This window comes from Leishmania braziliensis, chromosome 27 (genome assembly GCF_000002845.2).
Source record: "Leishmania braziliensis MHOM/BR/75/M2904 complete genome, chromosome 27".
Classification (NCBI taxonomy): domain Eukaryota; phylum Euglenozoa; class Kinetoplastea; order Trypanosomatida; family Trypanosomatidae; genus Leishmania; species Leishmania braziliensis.
Genome location: NC_009319.2, coordinates 706387 through 727791, shown reverse-complemented (window position 1 = coordinate 727791; position 21405 = coordinate 706387). Strand labels below are relative to the sequence as shown.

The 21405-nt window shown below is 56.6% G+C and overlaps 4 protein-coding genes across 4 annotated transcripts; all 4 read right to left on the bottom strand.

Moving 5' to 3' along the window:
* Positions 1-2123: 2123 nt before the first annotated feature.
* Positions 2124-3143, bottom strand: LBRM_27_1860 (conserved hypothetical protein; the record flags this gene model as incomplete). Its single annotated transcript, XM_001565891.1, has 1 exon — positions 2124-3143. One exon carries the CDS (start codon positions 3141-3143, stop codon positions 2124-2126), a length of 1020 nt encoding a protein of 339 aa, XP_001565941.1.
* A 4117-nt stretch (positions 3144-7260) lies between these two features.
* Positions 7261-8622, bottom strand: LBRM_27_1850 (putative eukaryotic translation release factor; the record flags this gene model as incomplete). The annotated part of the gene is made up of 1 exon (XM_001565890.1): positions 7261-8622. The coding sequence occupies one exon, from the start codon at positions 8620-8622 to the stop codon at positions 7261-7263; it is 1362 nt and encodes a 453-aa protein (XP_001565940.1).
* Positions 8623-9504: 882 nt separating this feature from the next.
* LBRM_27_1840 (conserved hypothetical protein) lies at positions 9505-11571 on the bottom strand (the record flags this gene model as incomplete). The annotated part of the gene is made up of 1 exon (XM_001565889.1): positions 9505-11571. One exon carries the CDS (start codon positions 11569-11571, stop codon positions 9505-9507), a length of 2067 nt encoding a protein of 688 aa, XP_001565939.1.
* Positions 11572-13987: 2416 nt separating this feature from the next.
* On the bottom strand, positions 13988-15838 carry LBRM_27_1830 (conserved hypothetical protein; the record flags this gene model as incomplete). The annotated part of the gene is made up of 1 exon (XM_001565888.1): positions 13988-15838. The coding sequence occupies one exon, from the start codon at positions 15836-15838 to the stop codon at positions 13988-13990; it is 1851 nt and encodes a 616-aa protein (XP_001565938.1).
* Between the last annotated feature and the right edge of the window lie 5567 nt (positions 15839-21405).

The following is a 21405-nucleotide window of genomic DNA, read 5'->3' as shown; positions in this document are numbered from 1 at the left end:
CCCCCACCCTCAGTAAGGTGGAAAGGGTGCACCGCCACCACCACACGAGATGTGTGGTGGAGCACCAACGCTGCTATTCTCGCGCGGCGGTGGCGGGCTGTGCGTGCGGCGCGCTGCCGTGTGCGGGGGGCTCCTCGTTTGGCTGCCGGCCGGGGGCCCCGTCCCTTCCTGACAACTTCCGCCCACCCGCCCCTTTTCGGCGCTGGCCGCTTGCGTTAGGCGTGGCGCCTCCCTCTTTTGTTTTCCGGGCGCGCGGAGGGGGGTTGGGGCCGTGCCCAGCCTGGCCCCCTCCGGACCGCCGCAGGCCCAAAACGAAATCCGCGCCACGCCACCCCCAAAAAATCCCCCGCCGCGGCCCGGGGGGTGGGACGGCCAACGAAACACCGGAAGAGTCAAGGCCGAGAGGGGAAGGTACAGGGATGAGGAGAGAGTGGTGTGGATAGTTTAGGTCACATGGTAGTAGTGTTCATAGACATCGACTCGGGGCAACATTGCAGAAGAGGGGCAGCAGGTGCAGCTCAACGGATTGGAATCGTTGTGTGTAGGGGGCGGGGGGGGGGTAAATGGCAAGTCCTGACTTGGATGCTTCTGTGATATCATTGGCACCAGAGCTCCCTCCCCCCACAATAGAGGCGCCCACCCGTATTCGCTTCTCGATACGCTACGATTGCGTTGTTTGGTCACTCTTTGTTTTTTTTTTTTTCCGTGGTGCCTATACATTCATAGCTACATTGCACTTACGCGTGTACCCGCGTACAAGAGAAGGCATTGAATCTGCGCGCATATCCCTGCGTAGAAGGGAGGAGCGTGGGTAGGGAGGGGGGTGCCGAAAAGAGAGGACGAAATGCAGTAGACTCATGACAACGCCAAGCCTGACGCTTGATCACGAGGAGAGAACAAGAGTTACGCGTGCACGTGACTGCACTACTGCTTTCTCACTTGTCCGGGTGTACTTGTACGCGAGTACTCGCCGGTGTCAGCCGCTCGTTCTTCACCTCGACAAAATGATCAGAATGAGGGGAATAAATGAGGAAGAAAAAAGGATAACATCACTGAAGTGGTAGTAGTGAATGAGGAGAGAAGCCGGTGTGTTGATGTGCGCCAGTATCGGTGGTGGTGTTGGTTTCCCATGAGCTGCTCGCCCCTGCGGCGCACCATGCCAGCTCCAACAAGGACACAAGAGTAGTCATACCGCGATATGAAAGAACCCCCCTCCCCCGACACCCAAAGAGAAAAAGGCTCAAAGTTCTGCTCTTTCCTTTGCTCGTTTTCCTTCCTCTTCCTCCTCATGCGTTGCTTGCTTGCTTTCGTTTGTTCTGCACCAAAGTTTGGTGGGGGTGGCTACATACACATGAGCAAACCGCAACGGCAAAAGAGAGAGTCACACCACTATCATACCTTAAAAAAGGAGGGGGCGGCGTCGGCGTCGGCGTCGGCGAGTTGAGGAAGGTGGAGGGGGGTGGGGAGAGAAGGGGGGGGGGCAAGTTCTTCGCGCGGTCTCTACCGGTCCTCCTCATCGCAAAGACGCTTCGTTGTGCCCCTCCAAAGCCTCAGCAAAGAGCGACTTCCTCGGCGGTAAAGCACACCGACGCCTTTGCTCCGTGAAGGATTGCAGGTGAGATGAACGAGCGAACAGGCGAGCGAGAAAAACGTGCAAAATGAAAGTGGTCGGAAGAAGAGGAAAATCGAGTCGACAAAAGTTAAGTGGGGTGGGGGGGAGAAACCATCCAAAACCCGGATGAGCCACATCGATGCTTTTCATGCACATTGTAACCGTTGAGGGGAATAGCACGGGGCATCCTTTGGAGGAAATACCTACGCACACAAGCACGAACACCTCCCCCCCCTCGTGTGCACCATCGTCCCCGTGGCGTTTGCGCGCTTGTGCAAAGACCCATGGAGGAGATCGGTGCCGGACAAGCAAGTGATCTACTAGAGAGAAAAAATGGGGAGCAGCAGAAAGGGGGAGTACCACTGAGGCGGCGGTATTTTGCATTAAATAACGCCCATGTTTCTCCTCTCTCCACTCGCTCGCTTTCTATCCGCTCCCCGATCCACCACCGCCGTAGGATAGAGTTACAACTTGCACTCACGGACACGCAGGCATTGGCGCGCACGCCCAACTACTCGTGGTCGTTCACCTTGATGAGCGGGTTCGCGGTATCGGCGTTGCCGTGAGTTGCGTTGTCGTACTGCTCCTTCAGTATGGAGTTCTCACCGCTGTTGTGCATCAGCGGCGCAGAGTCGGCGTTGGGGTAGCCGTTGGCGCTCTCAGGATCCAGCTGTGAATCCTTCCTTGGGTAGAGGTCGTCGTCGACGGACGGTAAGTTGGGGTGAGTGTTGTTCAATGCAGCGTTGCTTCCGGCCTGGTACGGATGCAGCGTCTCGCTCTTGCGCTGTGAGCGCCGCGTCATCGACTCGGCTTCAGCCTTTTCCTTCAGCTGGTCCATTCTGTCGTTTGCAAACGTGGTGCAGCCGTCCTGGTCCAAGTCAGTTCGGTAGCCGTTCATGGTTACCTCCAGCTGGCCGCAGAAGGCGGCCGTGCAGTGGAGGTAGTTGTTGAGGGACTCCAGCAGAACAGACTTGGTTGTTGCCTGCAGTGCCTTCACTTCCTCGCCAAAGGCCTCGCGGCTTATATCGTACGATTCCTTCATCTTATCGCGCTTCTCGAGCGTCTTCTTGTAGTTCTTGCTCTCCGACAGGGGCTTGCTCTTCTTTGCGTACGACGTCTCGGTCTTTTCCAGCTCGTAGCGGACGGTATCGTACTCCTTCTGCTTCACCTTTAGACTCTTGAGTGACTTGACCGCCTTCTTCAGGCTCACCTTCACTGGCTCCATCACGGAGATCGTGCCCGAGTGGATCTCGCGGTTGAATGTCTCGAAGCCACCTTTGTCCTTGAGGTCGCGCATCCCGTCGCGGAATTCGTCAACCAGCTTGCGGACCTCATTCCCGCATTCCTGAGCGACGTTGCCGTACACTTGCCCTACCTGGTCAAACGCGGTGAGGAGGTTTCGGTACGAGTTCATGGTGGTCGTGAGGGAGTCGCTGAAGTTCTTCATGCACTTGTCCAAGTCCTCTAGGTAGAGGGCACGGGTGTTCATGTCGGTGTCCACCGTCGCGGGGACGCTGGCGCAGAGTGGCATGGCTGCTGTTTGGCGGTGGGTGGAGAGAGAAAGGCTCTACTGAGACCAAAGAAAACTGAAAGGAAGGCCACAAAGAAAAAGAAAAACGTTGATTAGAGTGCGAAGTGGAAGCACTGCGGTGACAGCGTGCAGGTCAGGACTGACTATGTAGGAGGGGGGAGGAAGGGGGGGGGACTTTTTTCTACTTACTGCAGCGCTGGTCTAACGCACGCAGTATACAAGACCAAGACGACTGAATAGTTCAAGACTGGACGAAAGCGAAATGGGCGAACAAGTGAGGGTGAGAAAAACGAAGAGAAACAAAGACAAGTGGGCAATGAGAACCAAAATAAGAGGGGGAGGAGGAGGAGGAGGGAGGCGTTTTTTTTTTATTATTCAGAAGGGCTGTTGTCTGCTTTGTATGTCGGTGCGGAAGAGCAACAAACGAGAAGAGAGCTGCGATGTCCGCACGTGCAGTTGATGTGGATGAGAAGGGAGGGAGTTAAGGGTGGAGGAGGCACACCGGCGCGCGCTCTTTGCGCCTCCCTGCACATGGGATTGCGACGACGTGACGGCCAGTCCAAAGGGCACACGGAAACCAAAGCTTCTCGTTCTCCACCCACAACGACAGAGACAGGCAACAACAACACGGCATCGTGTCACTGCGCCTGCTGTTGGGCGTGTGCCGGTCTGCAGCCCTTTTCTCGTCGTCTTGGTTGATTAGTGTCCACTATTTCTTCCCGTTTGAAGTAGTTGCGCGGAGACGCGCTCAAATGACAAAACACACAAGTGAGCGACTATTTGTGCTCTAAGCAGAAGACCGACAAGCCATGCAGCACAGAGGGAGAAGAGAGAGAGAGAGGAGGCACTGACGCGATGCACCAAAGAATGGCGAGCGAAAGAAGAACAAAAATGTAGAAGCAGAGCCGAAGACGTTGGGATGTAACGAGCAAAGGTGCCTAAGCGTCCACGTGGGCCTCGATGCGCGCGCAGACATTTGCGTGAGTAAATGCGGTCATGTTTCCGCCAACGAATCACAAAGCGGTTCCTTCCAATGCGCCTGTGCTTCAGTGGCGGGAGCGACAGGCATACACACACCCATGCGCCAAGTGCAAAGGCCCACCCTCACCCACAGTTCCATCCTCAGTTCCTCTGTCTGTGTCTCGACAACCGTACTGCAGTAAAGATGACGCGAGGCTGAAATAGAGCTAAAGGAATGGAAGACACGAGGGCGGCGCCAACGAAAAAGAAAAACGAAGAACAAATTCCGTTGCGTGTGTTAAGATGTCTTCACCGTCACGCTGAGCTACACACAACTCAGGAGGGAGGGAGGGAGGGAGGGGGTCAGGAGGAGACATTCTCTTTTTCTTCTGCCTTTTCAAAGCCCATTTTCTCTGCCAAAGAGCACAAAGTCGAATTTTCCACTCGACCTTCACCCTACCACAACGGGCCCCATCCGCATGGCGCGAAGCAGCCCTAGACACACACGCGTTGCAGTAATGCGCCGACTCGGCCATCCGTGCACTGCCCCTAAGCCAAACTCCACCCGCCCTCCGCTTTGCTGGTCGTCCCACGCCCCCCCCCCCCCCCCCACACCAGTGGTGATGCGTCACACTGGCCTCCCTGCGACCCAGATGCTTGACCCTGCCACCACCAGAGGGGTGGTCCGGCACTGGCAGGGGTGGAGGGGGTGGGTGGGGGCTGCCTGGCTTCTCCCCACACCGCAGCACGGTGGTACTGGACCCTGAGACGCCACGCACTGAGGTGTTCACAGTTGACCATCAGGGGTGGGGAGACACACACACACACACACACACGGGGGTAAAGAAGAAAAAAACAAGAGACGAATGTGACGTCTCTGTGTGTTGCGATGGTCGAGGAGGGACGGTGTTTGGCCCCTACCTCTGTTTTCGCTATTGTTGTTGAGCGTTGTTTCGGTGGGGCGGGGGGGGGACAGGGTTGGCAAGGTGGCACTAGGAGCGGTACTGCCAGTGGGTGATGCTAGCGGAGGGCTATCATTTGCCTATGCTGAAGTGGTATCCGCAGCAGCAGCAGCAGCAGCAGCAGCAGCAAGCGTTCAACTACCTCGATAGCAGTGAGAAGGGGGGAATGAAAGAGCAAAGACGAGAACTAATTATGTGAACGAAGGGGAAGGAGGCATGCGCGTGAGACGGTGAAGAGGGAGGCGCTTCCACTGGCTCACGTGCTGACCTTTACTCAAGAGCAAAAGCAAAGGGGTCTATGGGAGAAACGAGCCGCTTGGTGGCTTGCCAAGGTTGTCAGCCTCCGCTCCACCAAAGATCAGCCCAACAAGAGAGAGAGAGAGAGGAGAGCATCACACGGCAGCTCAGAGATGTGCCTGCCAGAAGCCTCTACCCAGTACATCCGGTAGCGTAGTAGTAGTAGTAGAGAGAGGTGGGTTCACACTCGCGGCTGGAATGCGCAAAGATTGATGCGTGGGCGAGTCTGGGGTTGTGTCGGTGACGTGGCAGGGGATGCCGTCTCGCGTAGCCGGGGGGAGTAGAAGGGCAATAAGGGGGACAAGGAAGACAGGATGAATACGACGGGGTAAGCGGGAGGTGGCGATGCAAGTCAACGTCCAAACAAAGGGGCAAACATGTAGTACACAAGACACTGAGATGGCCGCTGGGTAGAGCTGATGCCCACCGGAGTGGTTAAACAGTAATCCGGAGCACCAAGGGATCCGCCGCGTTGCGGGTACGCCAGGAGTGATGTATGCTGGCACCAAAGGCGAAGGGAGAAGAAAGCGAAAGAGCGGGAAAGGAAGCGAGGAGGGCGTAGTAGTGCAGCGCTAACAAAGAAATCGCCCCAAACGTCATTGCAGACCTTAACGGGGGCCGGAGAGACGCGCAGCCACGCATCGATTGCAGCGCAGCCGTTGCCGTCTTTGTGCTGCACGGTGGCCCTGACAAGGCTTTGCGGTGCCAGCGGCAGAGGAGAACGGATTGACCAATACCCACGGAAACATTTTCACTTCGAAAGCGGAACAGGAGAACGGTAACAGGTCTGAAGTGACGGTCACATCTCCTATAATGTTGGCTCGGCACTTAGCTGACTGTTGATAGAGGTTTGAGGAATGAATCCCCAGGCTCAGTAAGTTCGGACAACCGCACACGCGATGACGCACTCAAGTGGAGAGAATCGCGAAGGAAGAGAGAGGGCACGGAAAGGCAAAGCAAATCATACAGGAACCTAAACAAAAGGGGGTATGCAGAGGAGGCACAGAACGCGGAAAGAGGGGAGGGCAGGGTACCCACCCACCCACCCACATACACACACAAATGTGTGTGTGTATAATTCGGCACCGACTCCTGCGCGTCAAGCGTCGCCTCTCCGCGAGGTTCACTCACCCTCTCTCTCTCCCACCCAATGTGCATCATTCACCTCGGTCGCTTTGCGTGATCCTCATTCGCCTGGGCTGTTTGCTGCTACTCTCGTCGTCGACGTGCGGGGCGTAACCAACGTTAAATTACACTCTTTAACTGCTTTTCCCTTTCTCTTCGTTTTACTCACCAACTTGAACTCGAAGAGTACATATTGAGCGAGGCTGAGGAAAGGAGGGGAGGGGAGAGAGGTGGGGATGAAGAGCATAATGAACTGCGAGCGTGTGTTTGGGCGTCATCGCGTCTCCCCACGCTCTCTTCGTCACGGGCGCTTTGCTCCACTTCCTCCCTCCTCCCTCGCTCCTTTCATTTCCCTTGGTGCTTTGTGCAACAGGGTGGCACATGGATGCAATCACAGCCAAAATGCATGTTAGGTCACAGACACGTAGAGGTACACCGCCATCCGCGCTGATCTGCTGCCTCACACTCCATACCTAGGAACAAGTAAGACCCATCAGTGCGCACAGACACACGCAGACATGCAGTAGACAACGAAAAAAAAAAAAGGACAGCGGCGCGGCACCGAGCGCGCTTGACGAGGCACAGGCACAACGCCGGAGTAGGAAGGAATACGAGTCGAGTATGACTCATGCAGAGAGAGAGAGAGAGACCATTCAAGCGTCTGACCTTCGACCCTGCGACTCACCTACCCACTCACCCCTCATCTGGTAGCGAACACCACCCACACTGGCGCGTCCATTCCTTCAGAGAGTAGACGAGGCAGCGATTTAGGTTCACATGAAATCGTCGTCAAAGTCAAACTGGTCGTTGTTCGCGGCAATACGTTCATCTTCGCCCTCCTTTTTCTCGTGGTCTCGGAGAGCTATTACGTCCATCTTGTAGCGCAGAATGCCGCCAATGCCACCGAAGCCGCGCACGAGCTGTGTGCCTTCCTGGCTGCGGTCGCTGATGAGCTCTAGAGTGCAACCAAACTTTTGATAGTTTTGTGCAAGCCAGTCCACAAAGTTTTCCGACTCGATTTCGTTCTGCGTCTTGCCAGCTTCGTGGGCGTGGATGTTTTTCTTGCGTGCGTCCGCTTCGGTCAGCAGGTGGATTTCGGTCGCCTCGTCCTCAGCGCCCTTGTTCTTGATGATAACGTAGCGGTTCACATCGAGGTCCTCGAAACAGATGAGCGTCTCTACAGCACCCGCCTCCAGGCAGCGCATCGCGTCGTTTACACCGAAGCAGTACTGCTGCGTGTCCATCGCAATCTGGTCGAAGAACGTCTGCAGCAGCTTCTTCTCCTGCACCAGCTTAACGCCCGACAAGGCGTCGGCGGAGAGGTCAATGGCCTGGTTCAGCCCCACGTCACCCGGGTGGGCAACATCGACGATCTTCACCACTACCTCCTTTAGGCGGGGGTCAAATAGGTCGGACTGGAAGAGCACCTCCTTGAAGTCGGCCGAACCCGCGAGCACGAGACCGCGCACGTTTGGGCGATCGTTCGTGATGAAGTAGCTGACCGCCGACTCGGCCACCTTGCGTACGTAGTTGTGGCGCCGCTCCATCCGTATACGCGCGAAACGGTTCTTACTCTGACCACCACGGCCGTGCTTCTTCGGTAGCTCCACCGTGAAGGAGCCGAGTTTCTCCTTGACATCGCCGCACACCGTCGCAAAGGTGCAGCCGCTACCGTCCATGATAATGAAGCCGAACTTGTCGTCCGACTCGAGCATTCGGCGCAGCTCTTCCGTGTGGAACTTGTTGTCGCACAGGTAAAGGCTGCGACTGACGGCCTTAAAGGGCTCAATGTCAAGCGTCAGCTTCTTCTCCTTGTTGTCGGCCGTCATCACGGTGCCAGAGTACAGCAGCAGGCCATTCGTCGGCACACGCGGAATCTGCTTGAGGCGTCCGAGGGCTGCCGTGATGGCGCTCTGCACGCTCAACTTGTTTGTGTGAGACTTGATGTTCGATGCCGTGCCATACTCATTGTTCAGCTTCGCCACCATGCCGGAAATCTGCTCCTTTGGTGTCATGTACACGCTGATCACGCTCGTCCCCATCCCACGCGCGGATTCGAGCATCTGAATGAGTTTCTTGACCTTGTACCGCTCAATGGTCTTCTCTGCATCTGTCAGCTCCTTCTCGCCGGACATTGTGTTTGGGGAGGGAGAGGGGTGGTGGGGTAGACGGTGTCGCTGGGTAGAGAAAGGGAGAATGACACGAGAGGGGAGCCACGGTGCTCCAGCGGAATCCCGCTATGCCTGAGAGGGAGAGAGGAGGGTAGAGCGTGGCCGCGCACCAACACGCGGGAGAGGGCGAGGAGGGAGGAAAACAAAAATGAGTTGGTGCGTGGGGGACTTCACAGGAGAAGCGAACGAAAAGGGAAATGAAGCAGGTCACAGGGATGCGTTGAGGCGCACAGGTGTTTGTACGGGTGCGTTTGGTGAGGTGAGAGAAGGGAGATAAAGCAGGTCAGGAGGATGGGGAAGCAGAGGGTATTCAGAGGAGCACGGGGAAAGAGAGGAAGGGTGAAACACTCGCACTACATGCTGGCAACAGGAGGGGGGAATGAGTGAGCTGTGCGAGACCACACCCGCCTCAGACAGTCCCTTCCCCCGGTATTAAAGGAGTGAGACATAATCGTCAGGGGCTGAGAAGCAGAGCAACGGGAGAACCAGGGAGACGCCCTAACAGGGTGTAGACTCCAAACCGAAGTAAACAATGGTACTACACGCACAGCGTCTTGAACGGGGGAGGTGGAGGGGAGGGACCAGGGGCGCCAGCGTAGAAGCGGCAGTGTCCATGGAGGACACACACCGGCCGTCACAACACCAAGTTGAACGAGGGAGGTGGCCCAACGAGCACCATTTCCCTTCCTCAGAAAAAAAATAAGGAGGAAAAGAAAAGCGACACGAGGTCAACGGTTACCCACCCCCTCACATACACCCCCCTCCCCCCCCCCCACACCCACAGAGACAGTCTTGTGACTTCCAGTATGACACGCCGATGGACTTCACCTTTCCGAGATTTAGCGCTCAAGTGGAGGAAAAGAGCTTCGCGCTAGAGCTGATGTGCATGCTAAGCCACAGCGTGATCATGATACCAAAAGACAACCACAACAGGACCAGCGCCGACATTCCCCAGCTGTCGTCGGAGAGCCCTATCAAATCCAAGTACTGCTGTCCGGTGTAGCACAGTGAGGACGGGGTGAGAGCGGCACTGGCGCTACGGCTGATGTTGCTACTAGATTCCATGTGTGATCCCGGAGATGTGGCGTCGCAGCCGAAGGTGCGTCCACGCAGCTCTGTCGCCAGCAAGCCACCATAGCCGATACGGAGAATGGAGAGAAACTGAAAGAACCGCGGGATCGAAGTGAGGCTGATAAAAAAGCCGCTGGTAATGACGCAGTAACCGTAGTAGACGTGATTGAGTAGCAGCAGATAGTCGAAGCGTGGAAGCCAATACACCGCCACGAGTCCAAGAGAGGCGTGTGTGAAACTGGTGAGCGCCATCATAATGCTGAGGGACACGACGGCGGCCTCCTGAAAAATGACAGCTGCGCAGCTGCAGCCGGCGAGCGCGAAGCACAGACGGGGTGCAACGAGACGCACAATCGTGGCCACAAAGTAGGGGGTGACGGAGATGTGCAGCGTATCCTTGAGCGACTGAAACGCACGCCAGTTTCGCAGCTCTGCCTTCAGAAAAATGGAGTTGATCTGAACAGAGCACGAGAGCAGCAGGAAGAGCACCCCACGCACGTTTTGCATGTCGCCCTGTCCCTCGCCGTCTGTGAGCGCCACGAGGACGCACACCAGCAGAATGACAACCAAGAGTCCCACCCACGGCACGAGCGCCGTCCTGCCCACCACGTTGCCGCGCAGCGCGTGCACCAGGAGGAGCCACTGCATGCGCAGGTAGTGGGGCGGGGCACGTGTTTCTTCGGGCAGCGTGGCAAAGGTGTTCGTCTCGATACGGGCGCGATGCGCCTGCAGGTCGTGCTGCAGCTGGAGATTGTACCGGCTGTTCCGGAACGACAAGAGCGCGCGCGTGATGGCAGCCGTATCCAGCTCCATCTGAGCCATGATATCGACCACGTCTTCACCAGGGACGCACAGGATGCCGAGGTCTTCCTGCAGGAAGGCCTCCACACCCTTCTTGTGGCCGGTGTAGAATGTCTTGCCATCCGCGCTCAGCAGCGTGAGGCCGTCGATGTGGTCGAAGAGTGTCCACGGAATCGTTGAGCCGCTCCACACGACTGTGCCGTTTGGGTTGCGGTGGTGCAGGCGATGGAGCATGCGAGCAAACAGCTGCAGATGGGCCAGTGAGAAGAGTGGGAGAGGGTCTTCAAGGAGCAGCACGATGGGCTCAGCCACGAGCTCCATGGCGAGCGCCAGCAGATACCGGCGCGCCGGACATAGCAGAGAGGCGCGAACGTGCAAGTAATCCGTCAGCAGCGCATCTGCCGCTGCTTTCCGAATCAGCTTCCTCTCCGTCCGTGCGTCCGCGTCGAACCGGAGTTGAATGGCGAAGAGCAGGTTTTCAGACACGGTAGCCTCCAGAATAATGCCGTCCAGCGAGGCCACGTATCCAACCTGGCGGCGGTAGCGGAGGGCTGTCGTCGGGTATGTGTTTGCCAGCGCCGTCCCTTCGGCATGGGCGACAGCGTCCACACCTGCCAACACAGCCAGTGCGCAGCGGCTGTACATTGAGCGGAGGGACGTGATGCAGTGCACCGAGCCTGGGGGGATGCGCAGACTGCAGCTGTTAAGGTGTGTCACCATCTGGCGCCGCAGGCACCGACACCTCGGCCTGCAAAGCGACACACCATCCATGGAGAGTTCGATTCCACTACGGCGGTGGGCGGCACCCGGGCTGACTGCCGGCAGTTCCTGCAGGCCGCGTTCCGCGTTCGCGTCGGCGTACGTAGACCGCATCACCGTGTCGTTCAATGGGCGACACTTGGTAGTCAAGTCCGTCATGGATGCTGCCGACGAGAGGTGCTTCTCGGCTTCTCGCGGCGCCGATCGGAGCGCCGGTGGCAGGACTGTCGCGCGATTGCGTCGGGGTCCGCTATGTGAGCTAGTCATCTCCACATCTGACATTTGGACGTATGCAGATGCCCCGAGGCTGCGCCGGTGGGCCTGCCCCCCTCCCCCGGTCCCCCAAGACTCCTCGCAAACGGCGAACCTGTAGGCTGACGGTCCTCGAATAGATCCAGATCCTTCTCTACACGCCACAAGGAAGGGCGATTTGTGCTCTGCACCACCGCCAAGCTGTTCGCGACTGGTGGATGAAGAAAAGAGAGCGCCTCGAAAGCCCGCCACGGGGTTGGTGCCTGTAAGAGGGGTGTTCAGAGGTCCCGAGGCTACTACCAACCGAGACGGCCTCTCTGGCACACCGAACTGCCAAAGTGTTCTACTTCGCAAGAGCAGAGCGCGCAAGCACCCTTGTCACCACAAACATGCCCGCACACAGTCGCGAACAAACACCGAGACACAGAGCAGTCGACCTGTAGTTACGCGAGCGCCTCCTTGTGTATAATATGTAGTGAGCTCTCGTGTGTTATGCCATCCTCTCTTCGCCTCGCGTCCTCCTCGGCTCGCTTCTGCGCCGCCTCTTATTTTGCCCCCCCCCCCCCCCCCCTCCCCTCCTCCTCCTCTCTCTATGTCAACCAGTCAACGTTGAAACACAACGCGGGCTACAGTGCGGTGCCACAGTAGAGAGAAAAGGCGGTGGGCGTGCCTCCGTCTCTCCAAGAGCACAACAGAACAGATAAAAATGAGCGAGGACAGCAATAAAAGCCCCCCTCCCCACGAAAAAGACAATGATGAGACCTCGTAAAGTGTCCAGCAAAAAAAAAGAAAAACGTAAACTCTGAAAGACAGTCCGTGTCTAGTCACCGTCAGAGGGGGAGGGGGAACGTACAAGAGGAGACCGGTAGCGATAGGGACGCTATTGCCTAAACACTCAGCCTTTGCCTTTTTTCTTTTCTTCTCTCTTTTGTAGACCTGAAAGAGTACCGCTTTGGCTGTTTGTTTCGCCCTCTCTGTGCGTCATGAACACCGCAAACGCAGGCGTATGTGCGCGTGCGTGAGTTTGTACGCTTAGGTGGTGGAAAGAGCGGTGAATGGGTGCCCCCTTTTCAATTTGAAGCAGCCCTGGACTGAGGAGGAGGAGAGGCAATAGGCAGTCGAAGAGAGCACTAAGATGGACGAAGAAAGCGAAACAGCCGTTGGCGACGGAAATGATGAGGGCAAAAACACGCTATGAAGCCGCAGAGCGAACGAGCCTGATACCTTCGAGGCGGAAAGAGAAAGAGAGACGAGAGATACGAGAGAGAGAGGAGTAGGGAGATCCTTCTGTAGATGTATGTGTCGCCTGCCGCACCTTTTGGCCCTCAGTCTTCCGTTATTCCCTTGCGGTTATGCCGGCGGAAAGGGGGCGCAGGTAAAGAAAACTGCGCGCAGCCGCACTGACTCTGCGTCGTGCAAGAGCGAATCAGTGCCCCTCTCCCTTTACTCGGATGGGAAAAGTGGAGCGAGGTGTCCTCTGTGAGCCGGATGGGACTTTAAGGGAGGAAGAATACAAAACAACCAGCCATGTGTAGAGGTCAGTATCTGCTTGCGCGAGCGGCGTCTTGGCGTCTACGCGGGCATCCCTGCACAGAATCAGAGAAGGGTAAGAGAGACAAATCCCCAATGCACATCAACAGGCGTGTGGACGGCGACGATGCGACGACGACGTGTCTACAGAGGTGTATGTATCTGCTTCGGTCCGTAGGCGTGCGTGCATGCTTGCTCTTTCCACAAAGTCAGCGTGAAGTACCTGCGGAAAAAGGAGGAGGTGGTGGTGGTGGTGAGACACTTTGTTTGACACGTGCTCGGGAGAAGAGGAAGGAGGGGGTTGGGTGTACCCCCTGGGCACGCACCACAGGAGAGGCGGGTGCCCTTTGTGTTTGTAGCATCCCACGACGAGAGTCACTCGCGTGATTCTCCTCGTCGCGCGATGGCACGCCGGACCATGAGAGGCTGCTGAGGCGAGGAGCGTGTCTTGTGGAGACGCAGAGCCTTCGCCGTGTGCCGTTTCATCCCTTTCCCCTCTTTCGCCGTTGTCCAGCTTCCTGTCCTTCATCAACTTGAGGGGATGGGGGAAGAGGGGTGGTTGGGGGCGTACCTTCTTCCCAAACGACCCTAACCTGCTGTGTGTGACCGCTTTACCTTTGCCCCCCCCCCTTTTGCTGTTTGTTTTTACTCTGGGCATTACACTCCCGCGCATGCCCGGATGCGCAAGCCAAAACACACAACTCATCGCCTTATGCTTAATCGAAATGAACAGCGACGAAATCACGATGACGGAGTCGTGCGGCGCGAGTTTCAGAGAGAGAGAGAGAGGCAGTGTCTGAAATAAACAAAGGAGTTGAGGCCTCAGACGTGCGATGGGGGGAGCTGTGCTTCGACGCTGGTTGGTACCACTTGCACGACCGACTCCCCTCTTCCCCCCCTTTTTTCTGCCTTGGGCTCACCGGCTGACTGCCTGCTCAATGGCAGGCCAGTCAAGTCCGTACTTTTGCAGCAGCACAACCCCCTCAGCCGGCTCAATGCTGAAGCGGTTGCCGATACGGCAAAGAAAAATGCTCGCGAGCGGATCCATCTCGACAACCGGGGCGCACTGCTCGTACACCTCCAACGGAATGTCAGTCAAGTCCACCAAGATGACAGCCAATTCTCTGTCTGAGTGTACGACTGAACACAAAGTGGTTACGATGGGGGCAGGCACGCGGTACCGCCGCGCAATAAGCGCCGCCCGCTTCGGATCCGTGGCAGGGCTAAAGACGACGTCGTACGGATGCACGTCACGGAAGAGAATGCTCTCTGGTGTCAAGGGGGCGGTGCTCACACCTGCGCCGCCGCTCGCAGGGTTCGAGGCTCCCAACTCGCCTTCATTGCCGCTGCCGCCGCGGAAGGGGAAGAGAGTGACCATGTCATTCACGATGTGCCAGCGGTCCGGCTCCGTCGACGACACCGTGATCACGCGTGAGAAGTTGCGCTTTATGACGAGGGCATCGCGTAAGAGACTAGCGTGCTGCACATCGGCGTCAGACCCGGTGGTGCGGTAGCGCCAAAGCATCACGCCATGCAGGGTAATGACAGAGAGCGGCTGCTTCATTCCCACAATGGCGTTGGGGCCGAACCCTTTGTTGTCCAGCACCGCCACATCCGGACTTTCATGGATGTAGTGGCCCACAACGAAGTTCTTCGGATACAGCACGTGCTCGAGCTTGGCGCACACGCTCGTTCGACCAACTGCCACCGTCGTTGACTTGAGGCCGAGGAGCACGTTGTGGTTGCTCTCCGTCTGACGCATGCGGAAGCCCACAATCTCACGCACCACATCGCGCTGCGTTGAGGCAGCACTGCCACCAGCCGTTCGACTCGGCGTCGAGACGGCGGCCTCAGTGGATACCAGGCTAAAGGTAAACGTCGCGTTGAGCGCGTAGACGTCTGATACGGCATCCACGCCGGTTAACAGACCGGGGGCCGGCTCCATCTCGAGCGGGTTCAGCACTGCCGACTGGATGAAGTGCAGCAATGCCTTCTGTATGCTGTCGTAACCCCGTACGCTGGAGAAGAAGCCTTGAGCGGCGCTGCCCTCATCCGTCAGCGTGTGTTTGGGGTCAAAGAATCGCGGCCACGGCAGCTCCAGCGGCGGGGCCGCCATACTTTCCCCGTCAAGACCCTGGAGCCACGGTACACACTTCTTGAAATTTAGCTTGTAGTCGACGTTCTCCCTGACGGGGTTGCCGACGAGGCTCAGCTCTGTCAGGTTCGAAAAGTGCTTCAGCTCCTGTGCAATGGTCGTGGACGTGATATTGTTGTGCGCCAGCGACAGGGCACGCAGAGACGCATGAAGACCCGCCTCCTCGAGGGCTTTTCCGAGGTGGTGGAAGCCTTTCAGCTCATTGCGGTCGAGCTGCAGAACGGCCGGCGGCGGCGAGACCAGCTCGCGAATGCACGTGCACAACGCTACGCAAAAGGTGCGCGTGTTAAAGTTGATGCTGGAGGCGACAGAGGACAGGTCGTCGTAGGATGCGAGTTTCGACAGATTCAGCATTCCAGTTTCCGCGTTGTAGATGAGCTGCGTTTGCTTCTCGAAAAACAGCTTCAGCATCGTCGACATAACCTTCACAGTGCCATTTCCTTCCTGAGCAGCAACCTCCTTATGGCTGGTCGACCGTATCACCGTCTGGTTGCGGACGTGTAGGTAGGGGCAGCGCTGATTAGAGCAACTGCCGCGCAGGAAGAACTTGCATGGCGTGTTGTACTTGGTTATCCCCCCAGCCCCTTTGCTCTTCTTGTACGGCCGCGACATGCTCGCCTAGGCTCAGCGTCACAAAGAGGAGCGAAGACAACCACCGCCTAAGGATGGCACTGCTCCCGAGTCACTGGCCAGATGGAGAAAAGGGGGTGGTGGAAGGGAGGAGGACCGGCGCTGGACTTTGCACTTCCCTCAGGTACACGAAAGTGTGTGGCCGTCAAAGGCAGCGCAGAGAGTCCAACCAGCACTCAGCGTCTTGAATATCGTCGCTCGAACAAGATGTCGATGTGTGTAGGAATGGCGAGAGGCAGAGGATAGAAGTTTTGGGAGGTGGGGTGGCAGAGGATCGGTGCAGAGCAGGCGGCAGGTAAGGTGTGTAAGTGTGTGTGTGTGGGGGGGGGGGGGGGGGGGGAAGGGGGTAGCGGCAAGAGAGGATGGGAACTACGAGAGCGAGGGCAGTGGAGCACAAGTCGTATATATGCGCACAAGGCAAACCCCCCTCCCCGGCACCTCCACAGATGGCGCATAGCCGGTGTTGGTGTTCCAGTCTCGTACGTCTCTATTCATTTGCTTCTGTTTGGTTGCTTGGGGCCTTTTTTTCGATATTGGTTGCGTAAAGTAGCGCACGACTGCAGGCTGTGCAGGGCAGTCATGCACCACTTTGTGTCGTCACTTACTCACTCCCATGCATCAACACCAGAGAAAGAGGAGGAGGCTCAAGAAGAAAGGAGACAAGTCAGTGGACACTAATCCAGGATGTCTACACCACACACCCACACTCCACACAGCGAAGGATCACACGCGTACACATCAACAGTCTCCTTGCTGTACCTTTGTGAGCGTGTGGAGTCGAGCTGGGGTGATATGAGGGAACAGGGAGTTTTGCCAGGCAATGTCGTTGAGTAACACGAGATTCACTACGAGGCGAGACCCTACAATGATGGAGACACATCACATTATTATATGGGTAGAAGTAGGCGGCGAGAACAAACAACAGCAGTGGGGAGAGAGAACGAGACGCCAAGAGAGACTGCACGACGAGCACGTTGGTGGGTTTCACTCAATCATGCAAGCACACTGAGTCGCCGGGGGCACCAGTGCACGCTATCCTCTGTTCATCTCGCTTCAACTTCTCCCTTCAAAATGATGTTACGCTGCTCGTCAGTCAAGGGATGGGAAGGAAAACTGAGCAGCGGCCGCGCAACAGTAAAGCAGCTTATGCGCAGGCATACGCACCCACATATGCGTAGAACGGAGAGAGAATATCTCAGGAGGTGGAAGACAAGAAGGGAAAAACCAGAGGTGCACGATACTTCGCATTCCTCTTCTCATGTGTGAATCCATCTTTCCTGCTCTCTCTCTCTCTCTCTCTCTCGCTCTGTTTCGCCATGGCGGAGAGGCGCTGCGTTGAGGTTTTCTCAAGGACAGAGGCACTCTCACAAACTCTCGTATTTCCAGTGGTGCCGCGCACCCCCTCCCCCTTCTTTTCCGTGCATCTAACGACGCATTCACCCTACGTCTCTGTGCCACACCCGCACACCCACACCCCACCACACAGTCTTTGGCGGAACAGGAGAACACACCCATCGAGAAGGGGAAGAAGAGGAAAAGCAACGGCAGTGGAAACGACGACGACGACGACAACAACACACGCTCTTTTTCTCCGCTGCGCGCGTGCGTCTCATCAGGCAACGTTGTCCATCTAAATCCGATCCTGTGGCGGCCACCCTTGTGAAGGGTCTGCTGCTCCCTACACTGCGACACCTGCTACCAGCATACACCCACACACCCATACGCACACGCACCCAAGCGAGTAGTGGAGAGCAGACAAACCGAGAGGGAGAGACAGAGAGGAGGGTGGGGAGTCCCCCATCTCCTCGTATCTCGCTTTGCCACGTATGCAAAAGATGCGCCACCATTTTCGTTGTCGACACGTACCAGGACTGCCCAGCAGCGCAGGCGACAGAGAGAGAGCGAGAGAGAGAGCAGACCAGTTGCAATTCAAACAGAGAGCAAAGGAAAACCAGAAGAGTAGCGGCGCACGCACACACAAAGTACTGGCTGAGTTGCAAGACAGTTGCACATAGAATAGTGGACGAAAAAGGGAAAAAATAGGAGGGAAGAAACCAAACAGTTCAGGGACCGTGAAAAAGGAAGCAAGCTGCTCATTCGCGTAGAGCTACAGCTCATAATGGTGAGAGGGGGGGGGAGGGGAAGGGTAGAGGAAGAGGAAGACATGCAGCGAGCGTCGAAGCCGAAATCGCGTAGTTGGCATAAGAGGGACTTGCGTGCCCATCCTAGTAGGGACTACAAACACGTAGAGAAAGGAGCAAGGTTGATGGAGAGACGAGTCAAGTGCGATGGCGTGTAGGACATCTCTTACGCTGACATACGCGTTACCAACTCAGTGTTTGGTGAAGGTGGAAGACTAGGGAGGCGAAGATAAAGTAAGTGAGGAAGAGAAGCCTCCCAAACGCACCCCATACACCAGGCGAAAACAAAGACGACGGAGATGAGAGGTGAGGGACGCTACTTTGTGTGTGTGTAGGTGTGCAGGTGTGTGTGTATGTTGGTGTGTGTGTGTAGAGTAGTGGCCTCAAGGGCTGGGGAGAGACACACGCAAGAGACGAAGAGTAAAACGAATGAATACCCCATAACTCGACTCGGGTTAACAGTCGCGGGGAGTAGTGCGCGCACCTGCTCCGCCGCATACCCATCGCTGTCAAGCAAAGTTAAAACAGCAAACGCAAAGCAAAAAAAACACACACACACACACAAGAACGAAATAAAAGGAATCGGCGCATGCGGAGATCGTGGCAGCGTCTGATGATGCGTATATGCATGTAGGACTAGTCTGAGAGCAGATGCTGCATGGTCGGCGGCAGGAGCACCATCTGGTCATAAGGCCGTGAGGGCTGAGCAAGGGGCATGTGACTCACAGCCACACAACAACAACAACATCAACATGAGCAGCTGAACAAAAAGTGACACCGAAAGAGGGGGAGGGGGAGGGCGTGGAGAATGATTGGGTGGTGAAGAAAACAGTGAGGAAAAGGAGAGGAGAACATCAGGGGAGAGAGAGAGAGAGAGACTGTTCAGATGCGTGTCCATGTGAGCCCGGCCGCCACCGGCGTTTGGGGTGGAGGGGGTGGAGAGGAAGGGCCATGTGTGTCTGTGCCTGTGTGAGTATGTGAATGAATGGTGCTCTGGTGCTTTGGCTGTACGGTGTTGTGAGGTGCGAACGATGAAGCGGCTGCGAGAAAGCGTGAGTGAAGGTTGAGCTCGCTGTTTCTTTCCCACTTTTCTTTCGCGTTTCCTTGCTGGTGTGTTGTTCTTCCCCTTAGCGCGGCATGTAGGAGGGATACACATCTCTTGAACGCGATGGCGGAAAGGGGCGAGGGGGACCAGGTGCACGGAGGCGCCCGAAAAGTGAAGAGCGTATTGCGCCAATGCAAAGAAACACACACGCACGGGCGAGGAAACGGCGCGAGGGAAACGGAGACGAGCAAGAGAGCCGGTGGCAGCGGTGTGTGTGTGTGTGTGAGGGAGGGGGGTGGGGCAAAGGGTGATCAGCGACGGAATGGAGCGCAGTACCTTCCAGCGTGCCACTGCCGCGTTACTTTGAAGCACAAACACAAGCACACACCCACACACACCCATGTGTAGTCCACGTAACTCACTCCGTGCCCCGTGAGAGAGTCAGATACACACAAAGTAGCGTCTTGCGCTGAGGGCCTCGGAGAGCGTGCGTGTTGCGACAGTTGGCCTCTGTGTTTTGCGCCCCGCTGCTCGCTGTACCTGTGCCTCCCCCCACCCCCACACCGAGATGTGGAGTCGTGCGATGCACTGCGTATACGCCCACGTCTCTCCTCTTGATGCTCGCATCAATGCGCGGACACGCACATGAATCTCGTATGTGTGGGGGTTGTGCAGAAGAGAAGGAGGAAGGAGGCAATAATCACGGGGAATGAAACGAGAAAGCGAGTAGCGGTACTGCACGAGAAGTTAAACGAACATGACAACTAACGAAACAAAGCGCGCCGTCCTTTCTGGAACAGAGGCGCAATGCACATCACACACTCCAAGAAGAAAAGCGAAGGAGGCGCGGCGGAGGATTCGCCAGCGGGTACGCCAAAGGAGAAGAAACGAAAAACGAAGAAACAAAACGTGCCACGCAACATAACGAATCTTCTTTCAGCTCTCCCTTTTTTCTTGCTTCACTGCTGCGTGGAGCTGCAGTGCGCCACTGTGGATGAGCACAATTGCAAGATGAGTCGAGAGGTCAAGGGGAGAAAAGGGGTCAGCACGGTAAGGCGTGCGACAAGGGCAGCCCCCAATGCGCACCGAGTAACAACCAAAAAAAAAGGAAGAGAGGGGCACAGTTGCGTCTTCGGTGCTCCCGAGTGGGGCGCGCGGAAAGAGGGGTTTGGTGGCAGCGCCATTTGATGTGGTGACATCGACGTAATTCGCAAGACAACAAAATAGCAAAAAAAAAGCTAAATAAATGCAGCTCACTACTCGCTCACTTCCATTCCCCCGTTTCACGCAGCCTCTCTGTCTCACGAATGACCTACGCAAGCGCCAGAACACACACACACACACACACAGACCCCAGCACTCCTATCGTGGGAGTTGCTTCTATGCCCACAGTGCCGTCCTACTTGCCTGGTCCCCTTACCTGCGCCTCCTATACGTGTCCACTCTCACGAATTTCACCTCTTTCCCGTACGCAACAGAGAACAACATGAACGAGTCGGGTAGGGAGACGCTCGACGAGCACACAGCGAACAAGAAATGGGTACAGGGCGGGTGAGCTGAACGCAAGCTAGAGCCAGTCTACATGCAACGACACATATCCACCACCAGAGCAAGCGAGGCTGGTGGTCGTGCCGCGCACACAACACTACGAGCTGTGGAGAGGTGGAGGGGTTGGGGGGGGGGGGCGCAGATGACAGCGCCGGGGAGCGAAAACAGACGAAAAAAAATTTGCACCCTGAGAGGGGGGGAGGCGGTTCTAAGGAGAGATCCCACCCACCCCCTACACGCTTGCAAAGGGTTTTGTGCCTCAGGATCTCTGCTTACATGTCCACTTCTATGCAGTGGCTCGGGGACGTGTTTTTTTCTCCCTTTCGGATTGAGGCAATGACTCTCTTGTTGCTCCAGAAGAGCACTTCCCTGCAGTGGGCACTGTATTCGCCCCCCTTTTTGTTTTCCCTCTTCCCGGGCTCTCGCTCGCTCGTCCCTCCTCGTCACCGCGTTCTTCTTTCCCTTGCCCCTTATATTCTTGACCTCTTCGCCAAACAACAAGAGAAAGAGGGCCCCACATCACCACGACTCGTTTCACTTTTGCTGCTCGCCACCTCCTACGTGGCGGGGGAATAGAGACAACAACCACATCTGCTTCAGCGCTTCAGCGCGCACACACACACACACATACACACGCACAGGCACACGCAACCACCCTCTCCACCCAAGCAGTCGAAGAAGACGGTGCCTAAGTAAAAATGAAGAGCGAGGGGAGGGGGGCGACGGCGACGGCGACGGCGGCGCACGGTGCTGCGGAATCGCGCACACTACACCGTGCATCTTACCGCAGCACGCAAACGACAAGTGACAGGTGC